Genomic DNA, 14969 nt, shown 5'->3' with positions numbered 1-14969 from the left:
GACAAGTATTCTCAAATCAAGTCCACAGTGGAAAAAATAAACCATTAATCACCGTTGTGCAAGCTCAGTGTCTGTCTCAGCAGCTCATAGCTCAATCCTCCTGCTCATGTGAAAAGAAAGCTTTGCATTTATAAAGCGCCTGTCACAATCTCTGGACAGCCTAAGGGGAGATGGTAGCGTAGTGATATTGTCACTGGACTTGCAATCCAGAGACCTGGGGTAAGACCTGGGGGGACCCAGGTTTGAATCCTACCACAGCAGATGGTGAAATACGAATTCAATAAAAATCTGGAACTAAAAGTCTAATGATGACCATGAAACCATTACCAATTGCTATAAAAACCCATCTGGTTCACTAATATCCTTTAGGGAAGGAAATCGGCTTTCCTTACCTGGTCTGGCCTACATGTGGCTTCAGACCCATGGCAATGGTTGACTCTTAAATGCCCTCTGAAATGGAGGGCAATTAGTGATGGACAATAAATGCCCACTTCCACAAATGAATTTAAAAAAAACATTCATAGCGATTAAATACTTTTGAAATGTAATGCAAGGAACATGACAGCCAACTTGCATGCAGCACAATGATTAGCACTGCTGCTTCACAGTGCCAGGGACCTGGGTTCGATTCCTAGCTCGGGTCACTGTCTGTGTAGAGTTTGCACGTTCTCCCTGTGTCAGTGTGGGTTTCCTCTGGGTGCTCTGGTTTCCTCCAAAGGTGTGCGGGTTAGGTGGATTGGTCATGTTAAGTTGCCACTTAGTATCAGAGGTACTAGCTTGGGTAAATGCATGGGGTTATGGGGATAGGGCCTGGATGAGATTGTGGTCGCTGCAGACTCGATGGGCTGAATGGCCTCTTTTAGTTCTGTAGGATTCTATGATCTTTTCTATCTATGAAAAGGTCCCTCAAACAGATCACGTAATCTGTTTTTTAGCGTTGCTGACAGTGGTATAGATATTGGCCGAGGCAGAGAACTCCCCTGTGCTCACTTTGAAATAATGCCTTGGGATTTTTTTCAGCCCTCCTTGAATAGCAGATGGGACTTCAGTTTAATATCTCATCTGAAAGGTGGAAGTGGCTTGTGAGATGGAAGGCTAAAAAGTTAAAGTTTATTTATTAGTCACAAATAAGGCATATATTAACACTGCAATGAAGTTACTGTGAAATTCCCCAAGTCACCACAGTCTGGCGCCTGTTCGGGCCAATGCACCTAAGCAGCATGTCTTTCAGAATGTGGGAGGAAACTGGAGCACCCGGAGGAAACCCACGCAGAGGCGGGAAGAATGTGCAAACTCCACATAGACAGTGACCCAAGCCAGGAATCAAACCCAGGTCCCTGGCACTATGAAGCAGCAGTGCTAACCACTGTGCTAGGAGCTTTCAATGAGGACATCAGATTGCCTTAAAGAATAATGGCCAGCAGCTCTGGGTCTAAAGGGCCCAGCTGTAGACTGTGGTGTCTGAACCTAAGCTGCAACCGTCAGGCCAGACTGGCACCATCACTGGAGGAGAGTGCCCATCAGGGGCACAGATAGGCTGCCACCCACAGACAGCTCAGGAGATTCCACACCACTGGAGCAAATGTCACTCTTGTGCGGCCGCTCCTCAGCTCTGCTCAAGAACAGAGCAGGAGATTGACGCAAGCCTTTGGAAGCCGCTTTCAACAGAGCCAAGCTGCTCAGCTAATGTTCTGGGGACCAGGTTCGAATCCCACTGCAGCAGAGCGTGGAATTTGAATTCAATTTTACAAATGTGGAATTAAGAATCTAATGATGACCATGGAGCCAATGTTGGAAAAACCCATCTGCTTCACTAATGTCCTTTAGGGAAGGAAGTCCTTACCTGGTCTGGCCTACTCCAGAGCCACAGCAATGTGGTTGACTCTCAACTGTTCTCTGAAATGGTCCAGCAAGCCCCTTGTTAAGGATGGGCAATAAATGCTGGCCAGCCAGTGATGCCCATGTCTTATGAATGAATTTTTTAACAAGTAATCGGAGCTTCCATATCAGCGGTTTGTGGTTGCAGATCACTCTCTCCTTCACCTGAAGGCACTGAGGTCACTTTCAGCTACCCAAGTGAACTTGCACAAGCCAAGAAGCAGAGCTGGAGCCTCAGATCTCTCAGCTTTGCCTGTGTAGTTATTCACAAAGCTACTGGGTTCACCCAGAACTCAAATCCTTCGCTATCAAGATCTGCTTATGTTTGTTTAAACGAGGATTATGTTGATTTCATCGCTAGCAGCATCTGACCCAGAATTGGACTAACTGGATTTGAATTTTAATTTATTTACCCTTTTTTGTTACCAGTGGAAGGGTTTGAGTTACTGTAAATGCAGGAGGGGGGGGCATTTGGGTTAAGATGTTTCCGAGCACCATACAATTCTTCCATTTACATTTTGTCTGAGGACCCTTGTTGAAAGAATAATACACACTGTGATATTGGCTTGCCAAACATAAAGGAACACTGGGTCCCTTGTTGAATTGGGGAAATGTAACGAATTACTAATCAATGTAAATACAGCGTTACTTACACTGTGTTTAATCAATAGACAGATAGCATAGCTTTACTCTGCTCAATAAATCTTTGCAATTGGCAGGACAAGGTTGTTATAATGAGATCCCAGGCTTTATTAATAGAGATACGAGAACAAAGGCAAGGATGTGATGCTAAGTATTTATAAATCACTGGTTAGGCCTTGGCTGAAGTACAGTGCTCAATTCTGGGCATCGCAATTTAGAAAGGATGTCAGGAACTCTGAGAGAGTTCAGAGGAAGTTTATTAGAATGACATGAGAGCACGTTGTGTGGAGAGATTGGAAAAGCTGTGATCATTTTCCCAGAGCAGGGAAAGTTAGCATGAAATTTAACAAGTGGTGTTCAAAATTATGAAGAAATGGATTGGCGGAGTAAATAGGGACCTGGTTTCCATTTGCGGGAGGTGTGGGACAATCCATGGCAACAGATTAAAGATGATAGGCAAAAAAAAGGGAAGATGAGGAAAAAAGTGATTCATGTCATAGAGTCTTAGAAGTCTACAGCATGGAAACAGGCCCTTCGACCCAACTTGTCCATGCTGCCTTTTTTGTTTAAAGCCACAAGCTAATCCCAATTGCCCGTATTTGGCCCATATCCCTCTATACCCATCTTAACCACGTTGCAGTCTAAATGCTTTTTAAAAGACAAAATTTGTCCCTGCCTCTATTACTACCTCAGGCAGCTTGTAGCAGACACTCACCACCCTCTGTCTGAAAATATTGCCCCTCTGGACGCTTTTGTGTCTCTTCCTGATCACCTATGTCCTCTAGTTTTAGGCTCCCCTACCTTTGGGAAAAGATATTGACTATCTAGCCGATCTGTGCCCCTCATTATTTTATAGGCCTCTGTAAGATCAGCCCTAATCCTTCTACACTCCAGGGAAAAAAGTCCCAGTCTATCCAACCTCTCCTTGTAACTCAAACCACCAAGTCCTGGTAGCATCCTAGTAAATATCTTCTGCACTCTTTCGAGTTTAAAAAACAATGGCACCCCAGGGTGGGGCTCAAACTCACAACCTTAGATTAAGAGCCTCATGCTCCCCTGAGTGAACTACCCAGGCTAGCCACGTAGTGAGTGGTTATGCTGTGGAATGTCCTGCTGAGAAACTGGTGGGAGCAAATTAACTTTCAAGAACCAATTTAATATACTCTTCCAAAGTAGAAAGTTACAATGTTTTGGGGAAAGAGCAAATATGATCATGGCTGATCATCAATTCAATGGCCATCCCCTGTATTGTTTGATCCCTTTCAGCTCAAGAGCTATATCTAATCCCTTCTCGAAAACACATAGGCTGGAAGAATAATTATATAGCTCTTTCAAAGAGGTGCCATGGGCCAAATGGGCACCTTCTATGCAATATGGATAATCAGGTCATATTTCATTATTACACATCCTGAAAATCTTGTTTTCAAATGCTCCTGACTCACAAAGGATTCTCACTACCCTTGTGTTTGTTAAAATGAAACATAATTGACCTTTCACCTTACGGAACTGACTAGGAGCATTAGTCACCCCCAGGTTAGCACGAACACTGCTATCTCCCCTAATTCAAAAAAGGATCACAGATAACAGATAGGTGCACTACCCTGTCACACACCAATTCTCCAACTTGCATTGTGTAGCTCCCTGAATCATTTCAAGGGCACAGATGACACAAAGCTGGGTGGGAGGGTGAGCTGTGAGGAGGATGCAGCGGTGCTTCAATGTGACTTGGACAGGCTGAGTGAGTGGGCACGTGCATGGCAAATGCTGCATAACAGGGATTAATGCAAGGTAGCAAAAACAGGAAGGCAAATTATTATCGGAATGGCTATAAATTAAGAGAGGGGGAATGTGCAGTGAGATCTCGGTGGCCAGTTGCTGAAGGTAAGCACACAGGTGCAGCAGACAGTAAAGAAGGCAAATGGTTTGTTGGCCTTATTAAAGAGAGGATTGATTTACAGGAGCAGAGATGTTTTGCTGCAAATATACAGGACCTTGGTGCGGCCACTTCTGGACTATTGTGTGCAATTTTGATCTTAAGCAACTTCATCAATGATCTTCTTTTCACCATAAGGTGAGAAGTGGGGGTGTTTGCAGGGTTGTTCAGCATCATTCACAACTCCTCAGATACTGAGGCAGCAAGACTTGGACAATATCCAGGCTTGGGCTCATAAGTAGCCAGTAACATTGGTGCCACACAAGTGCCAGGCAATGACTATCTCTATCAAGAGAGGATCTAACCATCGCCCTATGACATTCAATGGCACTGCCATCACGGATTCCTCCAGCATCAACATGCTGGGGGTTACCATTGACCACAAACTGAACTCCACTGGCTATATATATACTGTGGCTACAAGAGACTGGGAATCCTGCGGTGAGTAACTCACTTCCTGACTCCCCAAAGCCTGCCCACAGTCTACAAAATACAAGTCAGGGGTGTGGTGGAATATTCCCCACTTGCCTGGATGAGTGCAGTTCCAACAACACTCAAGAAACTTGACACCATTCCAGGACAAAGCAGACTGCTTCGTTGGTATCCCTTCCATATATTTTCACTCCTTCTGCCACCAATACATAATAGCAGCAGTGTGTATCTTCTACAAGATGCACTGCAGGAACTCACCAAGGTTTTTGAGACAGCACCTTCCGAACCCATAACCATTATCACCTAGAAGGACAAGAGCAGTAGATACTGGGGAATGCCCAGCCAGCGAAGCCCACATCCCTTGAGTGAATTAAAAAGTCAGTAATTTTATCCTTCAGGTTTTATCCAGACTATTTAATACTGATTGCTGCTGAGGTTTGAACATGAATTTTGCGCAAACGTCAAAGTCCAGCTACGTAAAAAGATTGTTGTCCAGATATCTGAGGTAATTGGAGTGGTTTTGGTCTTTACGGTTCTGACAAGCGTGTTTGAAATGTGGTAAGAGAAATTTCCACGGAGCTCCAGCAGCGTTCCTGTGCCATTACTAACCGTGAGTCAGGAAAAGTGTGACAAGGAAAGCATGAGAGGGAAACCCACAACAGGAAGCGAGTGAGTGGCATGTATGTGATTTCAAAATGTTAGAGATAAAGTATCAGTGCAATAGATTGTGATAGAATGCTATGACACACTGCTGGGGAGCTGAGCAGCCACAATAACTATCTGCATTTAGAAAGATGAGGGGGGATTTTTATTGAAGCTTACAGGATACTGCGAAGTCTGGATAGAGTGGATGTGGAGAGGATGTATCCACTGGTAGGAAAAACTGGAACCAGAGGGCACAACCTCAGGCTAAAGGGACGCTCCTTTGAAACAGAGATGAGGAGGAATTTCTTCAGCCAGGCAGTGGTGACTCTGTGGAACTCTTTGCCTATGGTGGGGCAATTAAAATTAGGGATGCTCAGGAGGCTAATCTGGAGGAGAGCAGAGATCCTGAAGGGAGAGGGTGACAGAGATAGATAAAGACGAGACCAAGGAAGGGATTGAAAACACAGACAATAATTTTAAAATTGAAACGCTGCTTAAGCAGAAGCCAATAAAGGTGTGTGAGCACAGAGGTGATGGGTGGACAATCGTAGATCACTGGCTGAAGTTTAGCTCGTCTCAGATGAAGGAGCATTTGAAAGCTGGCCACAGTAGACCTGATGTTATGGAGCAGAAAAATAACAAAGGTTCCTGTGCCAGTTTGCTTTCTATTAATCTGTGCCAGAATGTACATATGTGGTGACTATAAGCGACAACAGGATTGACCTTGCTCCTAATACCCAAGGTTGAATGGCTTGTCAACACTCACTGTCTTGGCTCACAGAATGGCCACTTGGCAACTCCCAAGGAACCAATCGAAGGCGAAGAAGGCAGATAAACGAGGAAGAAACTTTAGCTTCCAAAAAATTAAAGAAATTCATGGTTATGAAATGTAATCTTGGTTTTCTCTTTGCTGGCCTGCTATTTGCACAGTCTTTCTGCACTGTAGGGATTCTAATTGATTCCAGTACTCCAAAGTTCAGCTGCAAATTTCCAGTTCCTGCTATGACACATTTACCATCATTCCTTATACAATCCCTTCCTGCCCCTCCGCATACCAAACATCGTTACCCTCATCTTCTTAAATCCATCTACGACCTTAACTCATCAACTCTACAACCTTCCCAAACTATGTTTGCCTTCCTGTGCTTTTCAGTTACACGTACCCCTTGTCCAGGCACAAAACAGAATGAACAGAAATCAGGCACTAAGAAGTAACCCATCAGTGACTTGGGTTAGGGGGCATGGAGTTGGGGGTAAGGTGTTAGCATGGATAGAGGATTGGTTGTCTAATAGGAGGCAGACAGTTGGTATCAATGGGTGCTATTCTGATTGGCGGTTGGTGACTAGTGGAGTGCCCCAGGGATCGGTGCTGGGGCCTCAACTGTTTACCATTTATATAGATGATCTGGAGGAGGGGGCTGAGTGTAGGGTGTTGAAATTTGCTGATGACACATAGATAAGTGGAAAAGCAAATTGTGTGGAGGGTGTGGAAAGTCTGCAGAGGGATCTAGATAGGCTGAGCGAGTGGGCGAGGACCTGGCAGATGGAGTACAATGTTAGCAAGTGTGAGGTTATCCGCTTTGGCAGGAATAATAGTAGGAGGGATTACTATTTAAAGGGCGAAAAGCTGCAGCATGCTACGGTGCAGAGGGACCTGGGGGTCCTTGTGCACGAGTCGCAAAAACCCAGCCTGCAGGTGCAGCAGGTGATCAGGAAGGCAAATGGGATGCTGGCCTTTATAGCGAGGGGGATTGAATATAAAAGCAGGAAGGTCTTGCTGCAACTGTACAGGGCACTGGTGAGGCCGCAGCTGGAGTACTGTGTGCAGTTTTGGTCGCCGCACTTGCGCAAGGATACTTTGGGCTTGGAGGGAGTGCAGAGGAGGTTCACTAGGCTGATACCGGAGATGAGGGGGTTGGACTATGAAGAGAGGCTGAATAGACTGGGTTTGTACTCGTTGGAGTTTAGGAGGATGAGGGGGGATCTTATAGAGACGTATAAGATAATGAAGGGGATGGATAGGGTAGAGGTAGAGAGATTCTTCCCGCTCAGAAAGGACAGCAGGACTAGACGGCACAGCCTCAAGATAAGGGGGGAGCCGGTTAGAACGGAGTTGAGGAGGAACTTTTTCACTCAAAGGGTGGTGAATCTCTGGAATTCTCTGCCCGTTGATGTGGTGGAGGCTACCTCGCTAAATATATTTAAGACACGGGTAGATAGGTTTTTGGTAGGCAAAGGAATTAAGGGTTATGGGGAAAAAGCAGGAAAGTGGAACTGAGCCACTTCAGATCAGCCATGATCTTATTGAATGGCGGGGCAGGCTCGAAGGGCTAGATGGCCTACTCCTGCTCCTATTTCTTATATTCTTATGTTCTTATGTCACTGTCTGTGATTTGAGTCACCAAGTGGGGAATCGGAACCAGGGACCCGAGTTCAATTCCTGACTCGGGCCACTGTTTCTGCACTTTCTCACCGTGTCTGTATGGGTTTCCTCCAGGTGTTCCGGTTTACACAGAACATAGAAAAACGAGTTGCGCTGATCATATCCCTACCTACTAGGCCTACCTATAACCCTCAATCCCATTAAATCCCAGGTTTCCTCCTACAGTCTGAAAGACGTGCTGGTTAGGGTGCATTGGCCATGCTAAATTCTCCCTCAGTGTAACCGAACAGGCGCCAGAGTGTGGCGACTCAGAGATTTTCACAGTAACTTCATTGCAGTGTTAATGTAAGCCTACTTGTGACACTAATGAAATAAACTTTAAAACTTGAAGAAGGTTATTAATGAAAACTCACTGAAGCAAATGAAGTAACCAAGACTTGCATTTCAAAACTTGAAAGTGATGAAACCATGTAACTCGCGAGCTGCAAAGTTGTCCACGCACACAAACAATGAATCAAATCAATACCACACAATAACAAATAAGGATAATCTTCCCAATGGACTGCTTTACAATAAGCACACTATGTGCAGTTAACAGATTTTCTGCTTGTGTCCCTGAAATAATTGCTAAGCAGTTGCTAAGTAATTCCCAAACACACATATTCTGGAATTAATACGCTGGTAACAAAATACAACGCATTCTCTAACGTATTTTTACTTGCAGCTTAAAGGTAATGATATCTAACCCATTCTAATTAAATTAAGTTCTTTCTTCTTTTATTAAGAGAATTATAAGCTCTGGTTTAACTCAGTATGGCAACAGCACACAGGTACGCAAATAGCTGCACTTTTAGCTCAGGTGTCGCTTGGTTTTATTACAATTCAACACCAGGGTCCATTTAACATCTTCCATTCTCCAGAACATTCAATTCCTACTCTCAGAGACACAAAAAATTTAAATGAATTGCTGCTACAATTATTTTCCATCACATCCCGGAACCATGCCCTGAGTTTGAAAGTCCGTTTAGTCGGTGACATGGTGACAACGCAGTATCCGGGATCAATGGTGGAACCTGGAATGTCTGCACCACCACATTTAGACCGAGCCCCAGGCCTAGGCTTGGTAATTAGGCTTTAGCAAAGGAGTGTGAGATTGCTGCTTTTACCCATCAGCAGCAGATTTTAAATAAAACGAATGTCTGTGTAGACTATATTTGTAAAAAGTGCAGGTTTTAAACATATTGCCATTTTAAAAATTCTTTTCCGGTTTTCAAATCCTTCCGTGTCTTCACCCCCTCCCTACGTCTGTGTCCTGTTCCAATTCTACAACCTATCAAGATCCTGGCACTGCTAATGGGAATCCCTCGATTCTAATCACTCTAACACTGGCAGCCATGCCTTCAGTTGCCTAGTCTCTGGTATTCCTTCTCCAGACCTCGCCGCCTTGTTTTAGGAGGGGGTTTAAAACCTAACTCCTTAAGAGATTGACCAGGTTAGGATAGTTTTTGCTGAACTTCAGATGAATGGGGGGGGTGGTGGGTGGTGCTAATCTCATAGACACTTATAAAATTCTAACTGGACCAGACAGGGTAGATGCAGGGAGAATATTCCCGATTCTGGGGGAGTCCAGAACCAGAGTTCACAGTCTGGGGATTCGGGTTAGACCATTTAGGACAGAGGTGAGAAGACATTTCTTCACCCAAGAGTGGTGAGCCTGTCGAATTCATTACCACATGTTAAAACATTGAATGTATTCAAGAGGTGGCTGGATATAGCACTTGGGGATCAAAGGTTATGGGGAGAAGGTGGGATTAGGCTATTGAGTTGGACAATCAGACGTGATCGTGACGGGTGACGGAATAGGCTCAAAGGGCTGGATGGCCTCCTCCTGCTCTTATCTTTTATGTTTCTATATTTCTATGATCTAGTTTTTGGTCAGATGTCCAAGATCATCTTTTGTGGTTCGGTGTCAGAATTTGTTTGATGACTCTCCTATGGACTGCTTTAGGGTGGTTTAGTATGTTAAAGCACTATATAAATGCAAGTTGTTGCTACACATACGAGTTCAGGTTGTCCAGGTACATTGAGACAGCTACCACAGTAGAATTAGTGCAAACAATATTGCCTTGCTAGCAACAGGTTTTCATGATGGATGTCATCCTATCAAACCCTCTCCAAATTCTGTAAGTTTTAATGAGATCCCTATCTAAACTCCAGAGAAATTAAACCCAATTTACTCAGCCTCTCATCAGAGGATAACTCCTTATCCCAGGGACCAATCTAATGAACATACGCTGTATGCCTCCAATGCAAGCATATCCTTTTCCAAATGTTGATGGTGGCACAGTGATTAGCATTGCTGCCTCACAGCGCTAGGAACCCAGTTTGATTGCCAGCTTGGGTCACTGTCTGTGAAGAGTCTGCATGTTCTCCCTGTGTCTGTGTGGTTTTCCTCTGGGTGCTCCGGTTTCCTCCCACTGTCTGAAAGACGTGCTGATTAATTGCATTGGCCATGCTAAATTCTCCCTCAGTGTGCCCAAACAGGCGCCGGAGTGTGGTGATTAGGGGATTTTCATCATAACTTCATTGCAGTGTTAATGTAAGCCTACTTGTGACACTAATAAATAAACTTTAAACTTTAAAACTGCACAAGTATTCGAGATATGTTCTCCCCAAAATTCTGTACATTTGTAGCCAGACTTCTTTATTCCTGTACTCCAGTCCTTTTGCAATAAATGCCAACATGCCATTTGTCTTCCTAATTGCTTGCTGCACCTAAATTTCTGTGTTCCTTGTGCAAGCATACCCAAGTCTCTTTGAACTACAATACTTACAAGTGTCACACCTTTTGATACATATTCTGCGTTTCTATTCTTACAGTCAAAGTGAATAATTTCACACTTCCCTACATCATACTCCATCTGCCATCTTGTTGCCCACTCACATAACCTGTCAATATCTCTTTACATTCTCTCTGTGTCCTCCCCACAGCTTACCTTCCCACTTAACTTAGTATCATCAGCAAATATCACGGGTGAGATTTACAGCCTCACTTGAGCAAATTCCCACCTGAGGTCAGCGGACATTTCTGTTGTCTACCCCTCACCCACTCCAACTCTGTGACGGGTGAGGCAGTAGAACTGTGGTGCATGTCACAAACTAGGCTGCTCTGTACATATTCTCATTGGTGGATTCAGAATCGGAAGAATCTGTGGCCACCCATTGATTAATTGAAGCAATTGTGGATTTTTCACATAATAACTTTACGGCGATTATATGTCACAATTATTAATCATGCCGTGTGCATCCACTGTCTACTTAGCCATGTCTGGTAGGAACACCCACACCCGAAACTGATTAAACCCAAATGACAGCGGATTCAAGAAGTGATTTCAAGCCTGTGATTTTAATTTGAGTTTCTGAAGATATCTAAATTGCACCACGCTGAGGTAACTGCCTTTTCAAGTAACTAACGATACAGAATCATCCATTAATATAACACAATATCAAGTATGAATGGTTCCCTTCCCAGAGCATTCATTATAAACACATTCCCTCATTCTCCACATCTGCCAGAGTTATCCAATGTAATAGATTCCCACTGGACAATGACAAGTCCATTAAGTCCAACATTGTGCTTGTCATTTGAGCTGACCAGGATCCTACAGGCAAGGTGAAGCAATTCTTCACAAAAAAAGATAAAGTCTAGAATCCAGTTGGACGAGAGACCAGTTATTATATCTTAATGCAAGTTTGGTATTCACTCCATGCACTGTCACCTGCTAAGTGCTCCAGAAATATACATAGGAACAGGCTCTACAACATTGGTACTAGCAACATTTTCTGAATAATGTGTGATGCCAAATTTAATGTCAACCCTACATTATTCTGAATACATCAGTAATTGTAGAACTAATAATGTTAATCAGGCTGATTGCAACAAATACATTGCTTCACCTCCTTGGGTGTCACAGAAATTTGTGTTTACCTCAAATGAAACACCTACATGCCTCAACTCCTCAAGCCATTTGCTGTACCAAGCCAAACACTTCTGTTCTTAACAACTCAATTCTTAATTAACTCAAACCCATCCACGGCTTGAAAACTGTTCCAAACTCAGGACATTTTGGAGAGAGGACAGGAAGTAGCTTTGGCAAAGGGTTATCTAGACTCCAAATGTCAGCTCTTTTCTCTCCTTACAGATGCTGCCAGACCTGTTGCGATTTTCCAGCACGTTTTCTTGTAGCCCATTGTTTGATAGGCCAGTCCATTCTTAGTCTTAACATCTCACCTTTGCAGCTGTGCTCCATTTCACCGATACCATCCCATTAGCTTTTCTCTTCTATTCTTTCCCAGCTCCAAAATGTACCTTCTTACACAATCTTCTTTATTCACAATAACACAGCACCATTTAAAAAAAATCCAAAATGGCGCTGGAGCGAGGCGACCTTTTGCAAGCTGTGTCCAGCATACTTTCTAATTCTATCTTTTACTCTAGTTCAATGCTTATCTTTCTCTATACCCTAGCTATGACTGTAACACTACATTCCACACTCTCTCCTTTCCTCCTCTATGAATGGTATGCATTGTCTGTGCAGCGCACAAGAAACAATACTTTTCACTGAATGTTAACACACGTGACAATAATAAATCAAATCAAACCTTCCAACATTGCCAACATCCTTTCATTATGGAGCTTGATAACCCAGCTTGATTTCTAAGTATTGACAACAATGATAACATTTTGTGTGGTGACTTTCTTAAATGAAAAATCAAGATATATGGCCAAATGATGGACATCACCTTGAGAAGTTTGGGTTGTAAGTGTCTGCATTAAGAGTTACTGAAATCAGTGAAACCTTGAAGAGACAGTAGAATACAATACAATGTTAATGTCAACCTGGAGCAAAAAAGAAATTACAATGAAACAACTGGCTGAAAGGTTACACAATAAGGCTTTCTTGTTAATCTCACTTAAAATCCCACAAAGAAAAACAAAACGTTCCTTAAGTGACCACGGTTGGAATTAAAGCTTAACATTATAAAAAGCCTCAGCAAAAGAAACATCCCCAGTTTGCTCGCCTTCTCAACTACAAAGTAAATTTTGTGATCCCATTCTTAACCCCTGCAGTACAAACACGGTGAACAGTGCAGTTCCCTTCTAGCATTGGACCCAGGCGAGAACTGCGCCCTCCCTCACATGGGTGAACATTCTTAAATGCAGCAGATTTGAATTACGTGCACTCACTCATTCAAACACACACACACACACACTACAGCCAAAGAAGGTACATCTAGGTGTCCTCCCTGCCACCACCACCCCGCACATACACACATACACATGGCCAAAGAAGGTACATCTTGGTGCTCACCACCACCACCCCCTACCTCCATCACACACACACACCCATACACACACTAATGCGAGGAATAACTATCAGGGGAAAACAGTCTCTGGAGATTTTTTGCTTCTATACTTTTTACTCCTTTCTTAAAGTCACAAAGCCAATGCTCAGGGTGGACCAGCCAAACACAAAGCCATTCCCCGCTTACTCCAAAAACCAAATTCAAATTCCAATTGAACCCAATTCACGGTCCCCACAAGCTGATAAGGCATTGCACCCCATCCTGGGCTTGATCTGACGCTTGACCTTAGCCAAAAGGAGATTGTCAAAGGGAATTGCACCATTTCTCACAACATAAACCTGAATCTGGCACAGCCATCAAATGTCATTAATGAGTAAACACTCATCTTGGCGCAGCTATGGAATGGAACACTCATCTTAACAGATGACAGCAAGAGAAAATAACAGCAGCGTGTAAGGAATTGGAACAACTGGCAGAACACGATGCACTAAAGCCAAGCAAGAAGACAGTTCGGGAGAGAATATTGGCTGACTTTCCTGAACTCAGCCACAGATGAAGACCATCCAGTCTTTACTGTAAGTGGCGCTTCCCTTTAAGGCAGATCAGTAGCAAACCAGTCCTTAATTCTGTCTATTCTCCCGGCTTCCGACCGCTGCCAAACACACATTTCCCTACACCTATACTATAAGATGCAGTTAATAATTAATTTTCTGCACGTTGTTTATCCGACCTTTGCACAGCACAAAATAAAAGGGGGTGGAAATCACATCAGCCTGCAGGCAATACTCTGGAATGACTAATTCGCCTTCGCAATGTGTGGAGAAATAAACTTTCTTTTCTCTCTCTTTGCACGCAACTTCTAGTGAGTGCTAGCAAGGGAATCAGCTGAGACTTACCCTGCTGTCCTTGCACCAGGTTCCTCCTGACAGCCAGGAAGCTGTACACAGCCAGCAGTGCGGGCAGGAGATGCGGCTCTGGTGTCAGGTGAAATGACAGAGACATGTCGCCCCGGGCACAGCTGGACCATCCGGCTGGGTTTCGCTGTCAGAGCGATTTAATGGGACTTCAACAGCCCGCCCCCGTCCCAGCAAAGCCCGCCCCTCTGCCAAACCCCCTCATTCCATTGGCCCCCAAAGTTCAGACCCACTCTGCTACTGGCTACTCCCTCCTGTCAATCATTTGGAACAATGTATGTCAGGCTCCAAATAAGGGTATAAGTGACAAATTTGCAAACATTGACCCAGCGGTGACTCCAGGGAGAGAGGGTTATAGTTAATACCAGGGGACTAGCCTCAATATCTGTTTAACATACAAAACAAACCTTGAATCCAGCCAATTTGCACATCTTTGGAGTGTGGGAGGAAAGCAGAGCGCCTGGAGGATACCCACGCAGACAAGAGAACAACGTACAAACTTCAAACGGACAGTGACCCAAGATGGGAATCAAACCCAGGTTCCTAGGAGGCAGCAGTGCTAACCACTGTGCCACTCTTTGTTTTATTCATTTGCGGGGCATGGGCATCGCTGGCTGGTCAGCATTTATTGCCCATCCCTACTTGCCCTTGAGAAGGTGATGGTGAGCTGCCTTCTTGAATCGCTGCAGCCCATATGCTGTGGGCTGACCCACAATGTCATTAGGCAGGGATTTCCAGCCACTGAGAAGGAATGGCGATATATTTCCAAGTCAGG

At 44.1% G+C, this 14969-nt stretch overlaps 1 protein-coding gene across 1 annotated transcript in view; it reads right to left on the bottom strand.

Moving 5' to 3' along the window:
- The window catches only part of LOC145357876 (discoidin, CUB and LCCL domain-containing protein 1-like), a 125849-nt gene extending 111531 nt beyond the window's left edge, over window positions 1-14318 (bottom strand). Inside the window, exon 1 of the mRNA XM_080211433.1 lies at window positions 14177-14318. Coding sequence (XP_080067559.1) covers window positions 14177-14282 — 106 coding nt within the window. The 5' untranslated portion in view covers window positions 14283-14318. The remainder of the gene's footprint in view (window positions 1-14176) is intronic.
- Window positions 14319-14969: the final 651 nt, after the last annotated feature.

Source organism: Carcharhinus amblyrhynchos, chromosome 24 (assembly GCF_965287045.1).
Source record: "Carcharhinus amblyrhynchos chromosome 24, sCarAmb.v2.hapA, whole genome shotgun sequence".
Classification (NCBI taxonomy): Eukaryota; Metazoa; Chordata; class Chondrichthyes; order Carcharhiniformes; family Carcharhinidae; genus Carcharhinus; species Carcharhinus amblyrhynchos.
This window is presented reverse-complemented; position numbering and strand designations above follow the sequence as displayed.